This window comes from Apodemus sylvaticus, chromosome 8 (assembly GCF_947179515.1).
Source record: "Apodemus sylvaticus chromosome 8, mApoSyl1.1, whole genome shotgun sequence".
In the NCBI taxonomy this organism is placed as follows: Eukaryota; Metazoa; Chordata; class Mammalia; order Rodentia; family Muridae; genus Apodemus; species Apodemus sylvaticus.
In genome coordinates this window covers 52,427,257-52,440,285 of record NC_067479.1, presented here as the reverse complement: position 1 = coordinate 52,440,285, position 13,029 = coordinate 52,427,257, and the positions used below count along the sequence as shown (strand labels likewise).

Below are 13,029 nucleotides of genomic sequence, written 5' to 3'. Positions count from 1 at the left end.
ACAAGTGAGCCAAAAATACTAAAAAAGGCAGGCTCAGGCTCAGTGGTTAGAGCGAGGTCGTTCTAGAGTTCTCAGTACCTACATCAGACGGCTCACAACTGCATATAACTCCAGATCCAGGGGATCTGACACCCTCTTCTCGGACACCATGTGCACAGTCATTCAAAAATAAAAATAAGAATAAGAGTAGGTTAAGTGGGAAGTAGGGCACCTGTGCCAAGACCGTTAGTTCAGCTAAAAACAGTGGTAAATTTTAAAAACAGTGGTAAACTCTGGTGGTAAATTTTAATGGGAAACACACTTAGGAGTCTTTTTTTAATTAACCCTCTGTATTGTGCCTTCTGAGGTTAGCCCTGAACTCCTCTCATGTGCCATGCAGGCTGGGGATGAAGAACATACTGAGGAAGACTTTGACTCCAGTGTGGATGCAGCACAGGAAGTCATGCTTAAGTCTAGGATCCCAGGGACTGAAGACTGGGTGCCCCTTTATGGTCAAATCATACTTACTGTTCACCCGCCAATCAAGTAAGTAAGGGGTGCTGCCTGCAATCCCAGGTTCCACCTGGGAGATGTTGTGGTGGGTCCCACCTAATTCCTCTGCAAACAGATGAAGAGAAAACAATGTGCTGAGGGACCAGAGCCAGTGCATTTCCGGCTTAGTCTCCTCAGCACTCTGTCTGTTATGGGCTTTGGGGGTGGGGCTAAGTACTCAGGTTAAAAATGTAACTTTGTGTCTTAGTCAGGGTTTCTATTCCTGCACAAAACATCATGACCAAGAAGCAAATTGGGGAGGAAAGGGTTTATTCAGCTTACACTTCCACATTGTTGTTCATCACCAAAGGAAGTCAGGACAGGAACTCACACAGGGCAGAAACTTGGAGGCAGGAGCTGATGCAGAGGCCATGGAGGGGTGCTGCTTACCTACTTGCTTCCCCTGGTTTGCTCAGCTTGCTTTCTTATAGAACCCAGGACCACCAGCCCAGGGATGGCTCCACCCACAATGAGCCCTCCCCCCTTCATCAGTAATTGAGAAAATTCCTTACAGCTGGACCTCATGGAGGCATTTCCTCTCTGGGATAACTCCAGCTTGGGTCAAGTTGACACACAAAACCAGCCAGTTGAAACCAGCCAGTACACTCTGCCTCCCCAGCTATGAACATTACATAGCACTTATAGATTTAAAAGGCCTAAGAGATTTTTTTAAAGTGGCTAATACTGAAGCAGAAATCAAATACAATGATTTAAGATGGTGAGACCATTCTATTTTCCAAACTAGTTAGTGTGCAATAAACATAAATGAATGCATAAAATTTTCAAGGAGATTACCTGTTATTGAGAAATGCAACAGGATGCAAATATAATCTTTATTCTGTGAAACCACAGAAGCTCAGAGACAGCTGAAATTATGTGAGAGAGAACTTAGCTTCTATGGTATGTGTGTCTAAAGCCATGCTTATAGTATGTACATAATAGTTTAATTGTAATTTGTTCTGAGAACATGTAACAGATTACAGGTGAAGACTATGGGAACATAGTTTAGCTGTGTGCAGTCTTTCTGTTCTCTTGGTCCCTCGTGTAAACTCAAGGTTCTGAAGCCATGTTCCCTGTGCTCTGTGGAGATCTCTTATGCACCATATCGTTGTCTTTGCTGTCAGGCCTAGCTGATGCCAGGAAGGAAGTTGTGACTGCTTGGGCAGAATTTGTCCTCTAGGCACCGAGCCATGCGGTTCTCATTGTATAGGATATCGTTTCCCTCATTTCCCAGAATCCTCTGTAAGACATATAGACAGAGATTTAACATGTTTTTTTTTTCCTCAATCTTGGCTATTTTTGTTGACCTTGAACTGCAATAAAAATTTACCATTTTACCCATAATTCTAGGTCCCTGTTGAAGTCAGGGCACAGCTGTTGCCAGAGCACTCCTCCTCGAGAGGAATTTGTCTCACATCATCTTACTCTAATGTCTTTATTGCATCTATTCATGTGTGTCCTTTCTGAGCACGCCAGACTGTGAGGTGTCTCCTCGGCTGCCTCGAGTGTACCCTGGCTTCTGTGACCCAAGTGCCTTGGGCAGTAGGAAGCCCCAAGGACTCTATAATAGAAGACTTATATGTGATACTGATAATGCTTCAGCACACAAATACTTCCCATAAATTTAAGTCCTCCAAACTCATGGGAAATGCATTTCTTTTTAAATTCCTGTCCTCCTCCTCCTCATCATCATCATCATTATCATCATCGTCATTGTCATCAACAACAACAACACAGACGCACACACATACACACACACACACACTGACTTCTAATTTGGGGACAATTTAGATGTTTAAAGAGTTCTAGCTTTTAAAGGCCCACAGTTTTCAACTAGAAGACCATATTTGATAAGTATAAATTTTTTCTTAAAATGAAAAGAAAAAAAAAGCCGAGAAGCACACCACGATCTCCACTGCTTTTCTATGCCCTACTAACCAGCTCTGAAGTGCCTAACAGTTGCCATTTTCTGTCCTCAGGAGGGACATAGCAGTAGTGGCCCAGAACTTCTTCTGTGCTGGATGTGGGACTCCAATACAGCCCAGTAAGTACAGGTCGTGCGCTGATTGCTTGTTCTGTGATAACAGAGTGAGGATCAGCAGAAATGGACTGTGCGTTGCTTTAGTGTGAGACTGACTTTTTGGTGTGAGCGTGTTGTGAAGGATTCGTGGAGGTGGCTCTGTCTTTTCCCGGGAGGTCACACTAACCCACAAAGCTGCAGGACTAGCCAGGAGCCTGGAGGGCCAGCATCCTGGCTGCTTCTCTGCTGGGGACTCAGAGAACCTAGCTATTTCTGACTTAGGGGGTCAAAACTATTGTTTCCTCTTCCCAGAATGCTCTCCCTGTAGACTTCCTTCCCTGCAACTCTTGGCTTTCTACACATCTTTATTCTTTTTTTTTTTTTTCTCCCCACTCCACTTCTTCCCCTCCCCCTTTTCCGGGATCTTCCATGGCTGCCTTGTGGAACACGTCCATCTGGGCACAGACAGTCGCGTGTGTGTTTCATGGGGGTCATCCTCCATACGGTTTGCTCTCAGCATGGCATCCATCCCTAGACTACTCTTAGTTTTATTTGCAGACTATCTCCATCACAAACCATACGTTCCGGGAAGGCAGAAGCATTGTTGCCTTTGGTCATTGTTTATCACCAGCCTCTATGGCTGTGCTTGCGAAGACAGTCCTCTAGGCACACCCACAGAGTAAGCAAATGGGTCCTGGAGAGAATTCTCTGAGGACCTGGTGACTCATTTATGGGATGACCAAGGTCTTGCAAACTAGTCTTCCCCAAGAGACACCATGCAAGACTTTCATGACCCAGGACCTGGGGATTGCTTGTTCTCCAGAACAGATGTCTATTTCAAGACATTAAAACTGAAAGCAGAATCCGCCAGGGTTTCCTCTATCTCTTATAGTTTTTGTCTGTTTTTTCTTTTTTCTTTTTATTATTTATTTTATGTAAGTGTACTGTAACTGTCTCCAGACACTCCAGAAGAGGGTATCAGATCTTGTAACAGATGGTTGTAAGCCCCCATATGGTTGCTGGGATTTGAACTCATGACCTTCAGAAGGGTAATCAGTGCTCTTAAACACTGAGCCATCTCTCTAGCTCTTTTTTTCTTTTTTTAAACATAGTCACATTATATAACTGAGGTTTTTATTTTGTTTTGTTTTAGATTTATTTATTTATTATATGTAAGTACACTGTAGCTGTCTTCAGACACATCAGAAGAGGGAGTCAGATCTCCTTATGAATGGTTGTGAGCCACCATATGGTTGCTAGAATTTGAACTCAGGACCTGCGGAAGAGCAGTCAGTGCTCTTAATTGCTGAGTCATCTCTCTAGCTTTCCTCTATCTCACTACACATTAATGACAATCACAGTGTGTCCTCTTTAAATGACTCTGTACATCTGTACATAAATACTGTTAACTGTACATCCTAATGTCATACTAAATGCCAAATGCATGGGTCAGAAACCACATAGACACGACCGACTCCACCAATCAGTTAGGTACCTTCCTGAGCTCCTGCAGTACGGCAGGGGGTCTTCCAGGTCCTGCTCTCACGGAATCTGCTTCCATTTTTGTCTGTCCTCATGGTCTTAGGAAGAGGGATGGCATGACTTATTCTGTACTGATGATAGCACAGTGGGCATTTGATGAAGTTTGGTGAATGAATGAGTGAATCCTGAAATGGTGGAGATGCTGGTGCTGGGAAAGGTAAGTTATATCAGTGTCTTAGTTAGAATTCTACTGCTGTGAGGAGACACCATGACCAAGGCAACTCTTATAAGGACAACATTTAATTGGGGCTGGTTTACAGGTTCAGAGCTTCAGTCCATCATCAGGGCAGGAGCATGGCAGCATCCAGGCTGGCACAGTGCAGGCAGAACTGAGAGTTCTACATCTTCATCTGAAGGCTGCTAGCAGAGCACTGATTTCCAAGGAGCTAGGATGAGAGTCTCAAAGCCCACACCTACAGTGACACATCTACTCCAACAAGGCCACACCTCCTAATAGTGCCACTCCCTGGGCCAAGCATATACAAACCATCCCAAATGACATGCTCACTACTATACATTTTGTTCCTTTGGTGTGTTGGTGATTTGACTGTTGAGAATAGCTCTCCGCGCAGGATAATTCATTACGAGCAGAGACATGAACTCCTCACTTTGCCCTTCAGCACCTGAAGGAGCAGGATATGCTTGCTACACTGGATTTCAACTGCCAGCTGTCTGCCTGTGCATCCCAGTTCATTGTCTGTTTGCCCCAATGTGATGCTTGTCCTCACTGTCTTGTTTTCCTCAACGAAAGAGAGAAATATAAGTTCCTGTATCATGGAATTAGAATCGTATAATGACATACATTAACCACTCACCAGCTTGGGAAACAGACTAAGTGCTTAGTGAAGACTTATTCCTGTCTATTCTTCAAGGCATTAATTAGAAAATGGTCATCTGTATCTATCTACAGTGTGCCAGGGAGTAGTCGCTGCCTTCCCACCCATTATGTCGTCCTTTCTCACCAGGAATCTAAAGGACATAAGAACTGAATTCCACCCAGTGTCATCTCAATTACAAAGAGATGCAAGTCAAACCAGGGGTGATAAAGACCAAACTCGGTCATGTCAGGCGCTAATGCTGAGGGATGGTGCACAGGAGATGTTGGCTGGGTTGTTTTCCTTCTTAGCCCAGATAGTGAGGACACAGTATTACCACCTTTGTCCCTACATCCTTTATCCATCAGAATGTTTTACTAGAGAAACTTCAGAAGCACCAAGTGTTTTAGCAAATTTAAAGGTACAAGAAAGAAATAATTTTCCCCATGCTGCAGAGATGTGTATCTTTAGCTCTTTGGGGATCTAGGGACTGGGGTTTGGGTCTCTCTCTCTCTCTCTCTCTCTCTCTCTCTCTCTCTCTCTCTCTCTCTCTCTCAGATATTGTTCCCTTTCTCTCTTTGATATATATATGTGTGTATACATATACATACATATACATGTATAACCTCTTTTTGAAGCTACATCCTGATACTGTGCATGCACTTAGAACATGCACTTCATATGTGGGCTATCCCTACACCCAGTTCTGTGCTACATTTTGTTAGCCTGAGATTCTGAGCTGTTGTTGGAGTTCCTGCCAGAAGCAGGTAGCATCTGCACAGTTGGCTAGATCCCCAGGTCCTACATGGAATGGTTTTGTTGCATTACAGCTTGCTGTGCCCATCTTCGATATCCAAGAGTGTTTGGGAGGATTCTCTTTCTTTGGGATCTGTCTTATCACAGCACACCACAAATGGCCACAGGTGAAATCCTCAAGTCTCAATACCAGAGCTGTGCTGCCTGACCATAGAATCTGTCTTTAGCACAGTTCACATTCATCTGAGTGTGAACCTTGCATAGGAATGGGGCGGCAGCCTAGGGCAGATCTTAGCATCGTGAACATGGTGTCACCCTCCTGCCCTCTACAGAGTTTGTGAAGCGGCTCCGGTACTGTGAATATCTCGGGAAGTACTTCTGTGACAGCTGCCACTCATCCGCAGAGTCCTGTATCCCTGCTCGGATCCTGATGGCGTGGGACTTCAGGAAGTACCAAGTCAGCGATTTCTCAAAATGGCTGCTGGACAGCATATGGCATCAGCCTGTCTTCAACCTGTCAGGCGGGCATCACAGCCTCTATGCAAAAGCTAAGGAACTGGATAGGGTGAAGGTGAGCTGAGACTTTCATGGATAGGTCCAGGAGGTTAGGCGTCCCATGGTAGGAAATGCATGCCTCTCTGGTTTCAGGGTGTCCCCAGGCCCTTCACAAGGCAGACAGACTGAGGGGTGAATGATCCCAGGACCTCTCACCTGTGTAGGCTCCGTTCCAAGGCCCAACTAAACCTGTGTCTGTTCAGGACTCATGTCTCAAAGGATTCAGTTATGAGCCCTTGCTGAAGGGGTTGTTTGCTTGGAAGTTGCTTTTGCTCTCCAGCACAGTGTTTCGAATGACTTTAAGGTTTGCTGTGCACATTGTCAGTGGCCACACATCTCAATCCTGATGATTGGCTTCTTGCCTTAGGACATCCAGGAGCAACTTTTTCATATCAAGAAGCTGTTGAAGACTTGCAGGTTTGCTGACAGGTATGATTCCCAGTGGGGATGCTCTGTGCCCCTGCCTGGAATATTCTTCCTGATCCTGGCTCAAAAAGTATCTCTGGCTTTTCAGAATGTTTTATTCTTGGCCTCCAACACTAAAAGAAACAAAAGCGAGTTAATAGGAGGGATTGGACAAGAATAAAAGTCAATCCCTCAGCCAGGGGCTACAGTATAGATACAATGTAAATATAATAAATATAATACCTTAGCCAGTGGCTATAGTATAGATACAATGTAAATATAATAAATACAATACCTTAGCCAGTGGCTATAGTGTAGATACAATGTAAATATAGTAAATGCGATAGAGTGTGATGAACACATATAACAGTTTTATTCTTGCACCCACTTTAAGCTCATGGACATGGAAAGGGGTTCCTTGTATTGCCACCACTGTTGTTCATCTACAGAACTTCCATCTCTTGCAGAATCCAATCTCTAGCCATCTTCCCTTCCCTTTCCTTCCTTCTGCATCTCAGTCCCTGGCAACCCATTTTATTTTTTTGTTGTTAATTGGATATTTTCTTCCTTCCTTCCTTCCTTCCTTCCTTCCTTCCTTCCTTCCTTCCTTCCTTCCTTCCTTTTCTTTTTTCTTTTTTTGGTTTTTTTGAGACAGGGTTTCTCTGTATAGCCCTGGCTGTCCTGGAACTCACTCTGTAGACCAGGCTGGCCTTGAATTCAGAAATCCGCCTGCCTCTGCCTCCCAAGTGCTGGGATTAAAGACATGCACCACCACCACCCAGCTTGGATATTTTCTTTATTTACATTTCAAACGTTATCCTCTTTCCTTGTTTCCCCCAACTTCTGGAAACCCATCCCTTCTCCCCCTGCTTCTATGAGGTGTTCCTTCACCCACCCACCCACCCACCCACCCACCCACCCACCCACTCCCAAGTCCCTACCCTCAATTCCCCTATACTGGGACATCTATGGAGCCTTTATAGGAACAAGGACCTCTCCTCCCATTGATGCCCGACAAGGCCATCCTCTGTTCCATATGCAGCTGGAGCCATGTGTACTTCTTGGCAACCCACTTTCTTTCCCCATCGATTTGATCACTCTCAGTGCCTCGTGGATATAAATCATAGACTGTGTGTCTTTTATCATTGGATTATTTTACTTAAAATTTTCCTAAGGTCTATCCACATTGCAGCATGTGTCAGGACCCCCCCCCCCCCTTCCTTCTCGCAGTTCAGTAATATCCACTGTGTGTGCATATTGATTTTTTTTTTAAATCTGCCAATTGAAGGAAAGGGGCTGCCTCTGTCTCCTGTGAATAGTGCTGTTGTGAGGATTCCCATGGCCTCATGCAGAGGCAGGATGCACACTAAGTGTATGCATCTAAGAAATATGGCTTCCAGAAATGACGTCCCAAAGCTTACTCTGGGGATAAGGGTTCTTATGGGAAGAAATTGACTTAAGATATACGTTTAAAACAAGAAATAACATAGAAATCTACAAAGTATTCAGTAATAGGATAGTAGCTAAATTTACATCATATATACATTATCAAATACAAGTTTGTAGATACAGTTTTATATATGTACTTGTGTGCATGTGTGTGCACTGTTTCTGTACGTGTGGAGGCCAGATGTTGACGTTGGGTGTCTCTTTAATTGCTTTCATCCTTATTTTTTTGAGATACAGTCTCTCACTTGGCCTGGAGTTCACTCACCAACTGGCTAGCTCCAGTGGGGGACCCTCCTGTCTCTCCCAGCACTGGAACTGCAGGCATGCACTGCAGTGCCCAGGTTTTTGTGGGGATGCTGCAGATCTGGACTCATATTCTCTTCTTGTACCACAAACACTTTACTGACTCAGCCATCACCCCAGCCCCAAGAGAGCTTTTTAACCCGGGGAGGGGGGGGTTGGGGAGGGGGGCGGAGTGTAGGTGACCTCAGGGAACTGTCTCCTCTCTGGCAGTGTGCTGAAGGAGTTTGAGCAGGTTCCCAGCCACTTGACTGATGAGTGCCACATATTCTCCATGGAAGACTTCCTCAGGACCAAGAAAGGATTGTTGGCACCTGTGCTCAAGGACATCCTGAGAGCTTCTCTTGCCCATGTGGACAGCTGTGAGGTAAGGGTTCCCCATAGGTTCCCCTCCTAGTGCCAGGATACAGAGAGGGAGGAGTTTCTTCTCACGTGACTCTTGATCACATTTAGCCCTGAGCATGGAGAGCATTGACTCATAGCCCCGAGTTAACTAGTTGAAGACATCCCACTGGGACTCAAGATGGGACCCTGTAGCTTCTTGGTTTGAAAGCCCATACCCTGTAGAAAGCCATTCTGCCCCGAAGCAGCCATTTTGAAGTGTGGTTTCTATTGTTATTGTGATTGTTCTAATCCATCCTTCTAAAGGCTAAAATCATAGACATTGAAAAACAGGTGCTTCCACGGTTCTGTGTAAATGGCAGCCCAGTTTCCCCAGCACATGGAGCAGTGCCACCTTGTGACCATAGATGCCTTCTTTTGCAGCTGTGCCAGGGGAAGGGCTTCATTTGTGAGTTTTGCCAGAGCAAGACTGTCATCTTCCCATTTCAGACCATGACTTGCAGAAGATGTGCAGGTACTGAAATGACTTTAATAACATCAGCTTCATAATTACTTTACTTAATTGCAAAGTTAATTTAAGTTTAATAGCTTAATCACAATGCTAACTTAAACTGAAGAATATCTCGGTGTCTCAGTCAGGGTTTTATTGCTATAAATAAATAGACACTGTGGCCACTGTAACTTTTATAAAGGACAGCAAACATTTAGCTGGGGTTGGCTTTCAGGTTAGAGGTTGAGTCTATTATCATCACGACATGGTGCTGTGTAGGCAGACATGGTCTGGGAGAGGTAGCTGAGAGTTCTATATCTGGATATAGGAAAAGAGGGATACTGGGCGTGGCTTGAGCATCTGAAACCTCAAAGCCCACTCCAATGATATGCTTCTTCCAACAAGGCCACACCTGCTTCAACCAGGCCACCCTTCCTAATAGTGCCACTCCCTTAGGGCCCTTAGAGGCTGTTTTCATTCAAACCAGCACAGTGAGTCACTCCAGTACAGTTATGTCTTTAAAGGGCAGGGATGCAGTGTGTACTTGAAGGTAGACTGGAGACAGTGCAGCCTGGGGCCCACAGTGAGAAATAGTTTGCAGGACTGGGATAAAGAATGAAATCTCTCAGGGTTTGGGTGGAGCTAATGGTTCCACTGGGCTCAACTACATTACTATCCCATCTAACACCGAAGAGTTATCTCTATTTTTAAACCATAGTGGTGGGGTGGGCTTGCTGTTACAGAGACCATATGGCTACCAAAGTCCAAACATTTGCTACTGACTCGTGTGTGTGTGTGTGTGTGTGTGTGTGTGTGTGTGTGTGTGTGTTTGTGTGCACATGCCAATGTGCATTTGTGTGGAGGCCAGAGATCTATCTACCTTGGGTGTCATTTCTTTGTTACAACCCATGTTGATATTTGAGACAGAATCTCCCACTGGCCTAGAACTCATGAACTAGGTTAATCTGGCCCCCAATCTCTGTGATCCTTCAGTCTCTGACTGAGTTACAGACACACATGGTCATACGTATGTGTCTTAGATGGGTTCTGGGGGATTGAATTCACGCCCTCATGTTCATGTGGCAAACACTTTACCGACTGAGCCCTCCCCTAGGACCAATTCTTTGTCTCTTTACAACTGGGACTGCGAAGAGAATCCGTGATCGCTGATTGTGTTGCATGGGAAGGGTTTGGGTGGGGGGCCCTGTCCTCATCTTTTGTGTGAACATGATTCTTTTTAGGATACCCTAGTCTTGCAGGACAGGGGTCCCAGAAAAGAGAACTTAACCAGTCAATTCCAGGCCAGAAGTAACTGAGCACCATGGAGATGGGAGGCAGCTGACCTAGACAGTGGGAGATAGTCAATGGTGCTGTGTCTACAAGAAGCCCTGGGTTACTCACTGAGCTCCAGCCAGCAGTGTAGGCAGCATCTCAGCACTGTTCCAAGCCCACAGCAACCAGCCTCTGGATACAGGCTGGTGCCGGGAAAAGTGCATGACCTTGGATGAGGCAGCTTTGCCCATTTAGAGCCATTTCTAGAGAAGCAATGCCACCTTGTAAGAGCCATGAGCCATCAAGTTAAGTGCTCCGGCCGATCTGGAAGCGTGCAGTATCAACCACCTCCACTGGGCTCCTGAGCTCACAGCCAAGAGCTGTTGGGTAACTGATGGTCCTGAGAGTGTTGGCTTGGTTGATTTCTTTCTGTAAGCCTCAGGGTTCTGGACTCAGGTTTCCTCCCTCCTCAGGATGGGAACGAGCATCCATATGTATGTGAGAAATTAAGGAGTGCATTTGCTGACTACCGATCTTCTCGCTTGCAGGGTGCAGGGCCTGCTTCCACAAACAGTGCTTCCAGTCTTCCAGATGCCCCCGCTGTGCCAGGATCACAGCACGGAGACAACATTTGGAGAGTTTGTCCCCTGCAGCGACATGATGGCCCAAAGTTGTTCTAAACCTCTCATGATGTTACCAAATTGTGTCTGCTCCTGGTAACATTGTTTCAGATACTAAGTATTTTGTAGTAAGAAAAAGACGACCAAAATCCCCCTCTTGTATGTGTTCAATGCTTTTAAGGAGTGTGGAAGTTTTGTTTTGGGTATAGGGTTATTGATAAGGGTTTGTTTACAAATGTTTGACATTGTTTTGCTGCTACTGGCTGTTTTGTAAAGAAGTCTTTTTTCACTTAAGTTGCACTGGGATAGTTTTTTTAAGCTAAATACAGAACCTATTTTTTTTATGAACTGTAACTGACAAGGTAACATGTTGTTTGTGAAATGGATTGGCTGAGTTTTTGTTAAAGACTACTATTGAATATTGTTTTGTGACTGGGTCAGTTTCCTGTTTTATTCATTCCATGGTTTGGGTAGAGTACGTCCCAACTCTGCCCTTACATTCCTTTCTAGTTGATGGGTTCAGCTGCCCACGAAGGTTCCGGTGAACTGTCATGTGGGACAGTTGCCTCTAGATGGCACTGTTTTGTGAGAGCAGGTTCAGCCACTTTGCTATCCCCTACAAGCGTACCTCCCAACCTCCTCCTCTAGTCCTGATAGCCCCTGCTAAAACCAAGGGAGCCAGAGTGGACAACTCCATTCTAGTCCTTCATGATCTAGTTTCATGGGCATATATATATATATGAGCCTAGAGACTCTGAAAGTAGAGTATGGTGCGGCGTGCACCTGTAATCCCCACATTTAGGAAGCAGAGGCAAAGATTAAGACTTTCTATATGAACATAGAAAATCACATGCAACCTGTACTTTTTTTTTTTGATCTGAAAAAGAGTAGAATTTTAAAAACAAGTAAATTTGGATAAAATATTTTTTCTTTTGTTCAGTTTTTGTTTTGTGGGACAGGGTCTTATGAATCCCTGGCTGACCTGGAACTTGTCTCCAGTCTCTGTGTCCCGAGTGCTAGGACTAGAGGTGTACCGTCACTACCCCTAGCAAGAAAGCGCTCTCAACAAACAGCGTGCTCTCAGTCATCACTTCAAAACGGAGGCATTCCTTAAGATGCATAGGGGCGGCTTTTTTCACAACTGTGATAAAATACCCATCAGAGCCGATGTCAGGGAGAAAAACCTGATTGGAATCTAATAGTTTCAGCTCTGCTGGAACAGGGAAGGAACAGTAAAATTTAAGGAAGAGAAAATGGTACACACTCCTTCACACAAAACAGGCAGGAAGCAGAGAGCTAGCCCAGAGTGAAGGTTGGGCTAGACCTCCAGAGGCCCACCCCAATGATAAGCTGGCCCCAAAGGTTCCAACTCTCCCAGGTAAAGAGCAAGTATTGAAACACAAGAACCTCGTGTGAACATGGGGGCACTCTGCACAGAAACCGAGTTCAGTGGATCATGAAACTTCCTGCCTATTTTCTCCTATTTGAGGAGACTTAGTGCCAAATCCCTTCCTGGAATATCTTCAGGCTGACCAGTTCTCAGTAATACGTGGGTATCACATTGCCTGGCACTCATGCCCAACAAAGGCAGTCGATATTGTGCTACAGATGTTCCCAGCCCCACCCACCAGTGTCTCTTACTGTCTGTGTTGGGGCAGGGGAAGAGGGGGAGGAGGAGGAGGAGGAGGCTGACTTTCAGTGAGATAATCTTGAACAGACTGAAGCTTCCATCTGGCTTCTGTCTGGACATTCTGTCAACTGTTTCTGTTATATGCTTCAGGGGGTGGGATGGGGTGTATGTGATTACCAAGCCTGGTGTGGCCTGAGTGTGGACAGAGTGACAAGAGGAAACATGTACACATCAGACACACAGAGAAAGACTCTGAAAGCAGAAAACCCAATCTTTTCTCAAGGCCTGGGGCCTTCCTAAAA

At 45.2% G+C, this 13,029-nt stretch overlaps 1 protein-coding gene across 8 annotated transcripts in view; it reads left to right on the top strand.

The window, feature by feature from the left end:
• Rubcnl (rubicon like autophagy enhancer) overlaps nt 1–11,533 on the top strand; it is a 50,005-nt gene extending 38,472 nt beyond the window's left edge. For 6 of the 8 annotated variants that reach the window (XM_052190943.1, XM_052190947.1, XM_052190945.1 and 3 more), the window contains 7 exons: nt 347–525; nt 2,511–2,575; nt 5,997–6,235; nt 6,587–6,648; nt 8,587–8,740; nt 9,139–9,229; nt 11,026–11,533. In XM_052190943.1, coding sequence (XP_052046903.1) covers nt 347–525; nt 2,511–2,575; nt 5,997–6,235; nt 6,587–6,648; nt 8,587–8,740; nt 9,139–9,229; nt 11,026–11,138 — 903 coding nt within the window. In that variant the 3' untranslated portion in view covers nt 11,139–11,533. Of the gene's footprint in view, nt 1–346; nt 526–2,510; nt 2,576–5,996; nt 6,236–6,586; nt 6,649–8,586; nt 8,741–9,138; nt 9,230–11,025 lie in introns of those variants that run through there. The other 2 variants (XM_052190949.1, XM_052190950.1) reach the window with 2 other exon arrangements.
• The last annotated feature ends 1,496 nt before the right edge of the window (nt 11,534–13,029 follow it).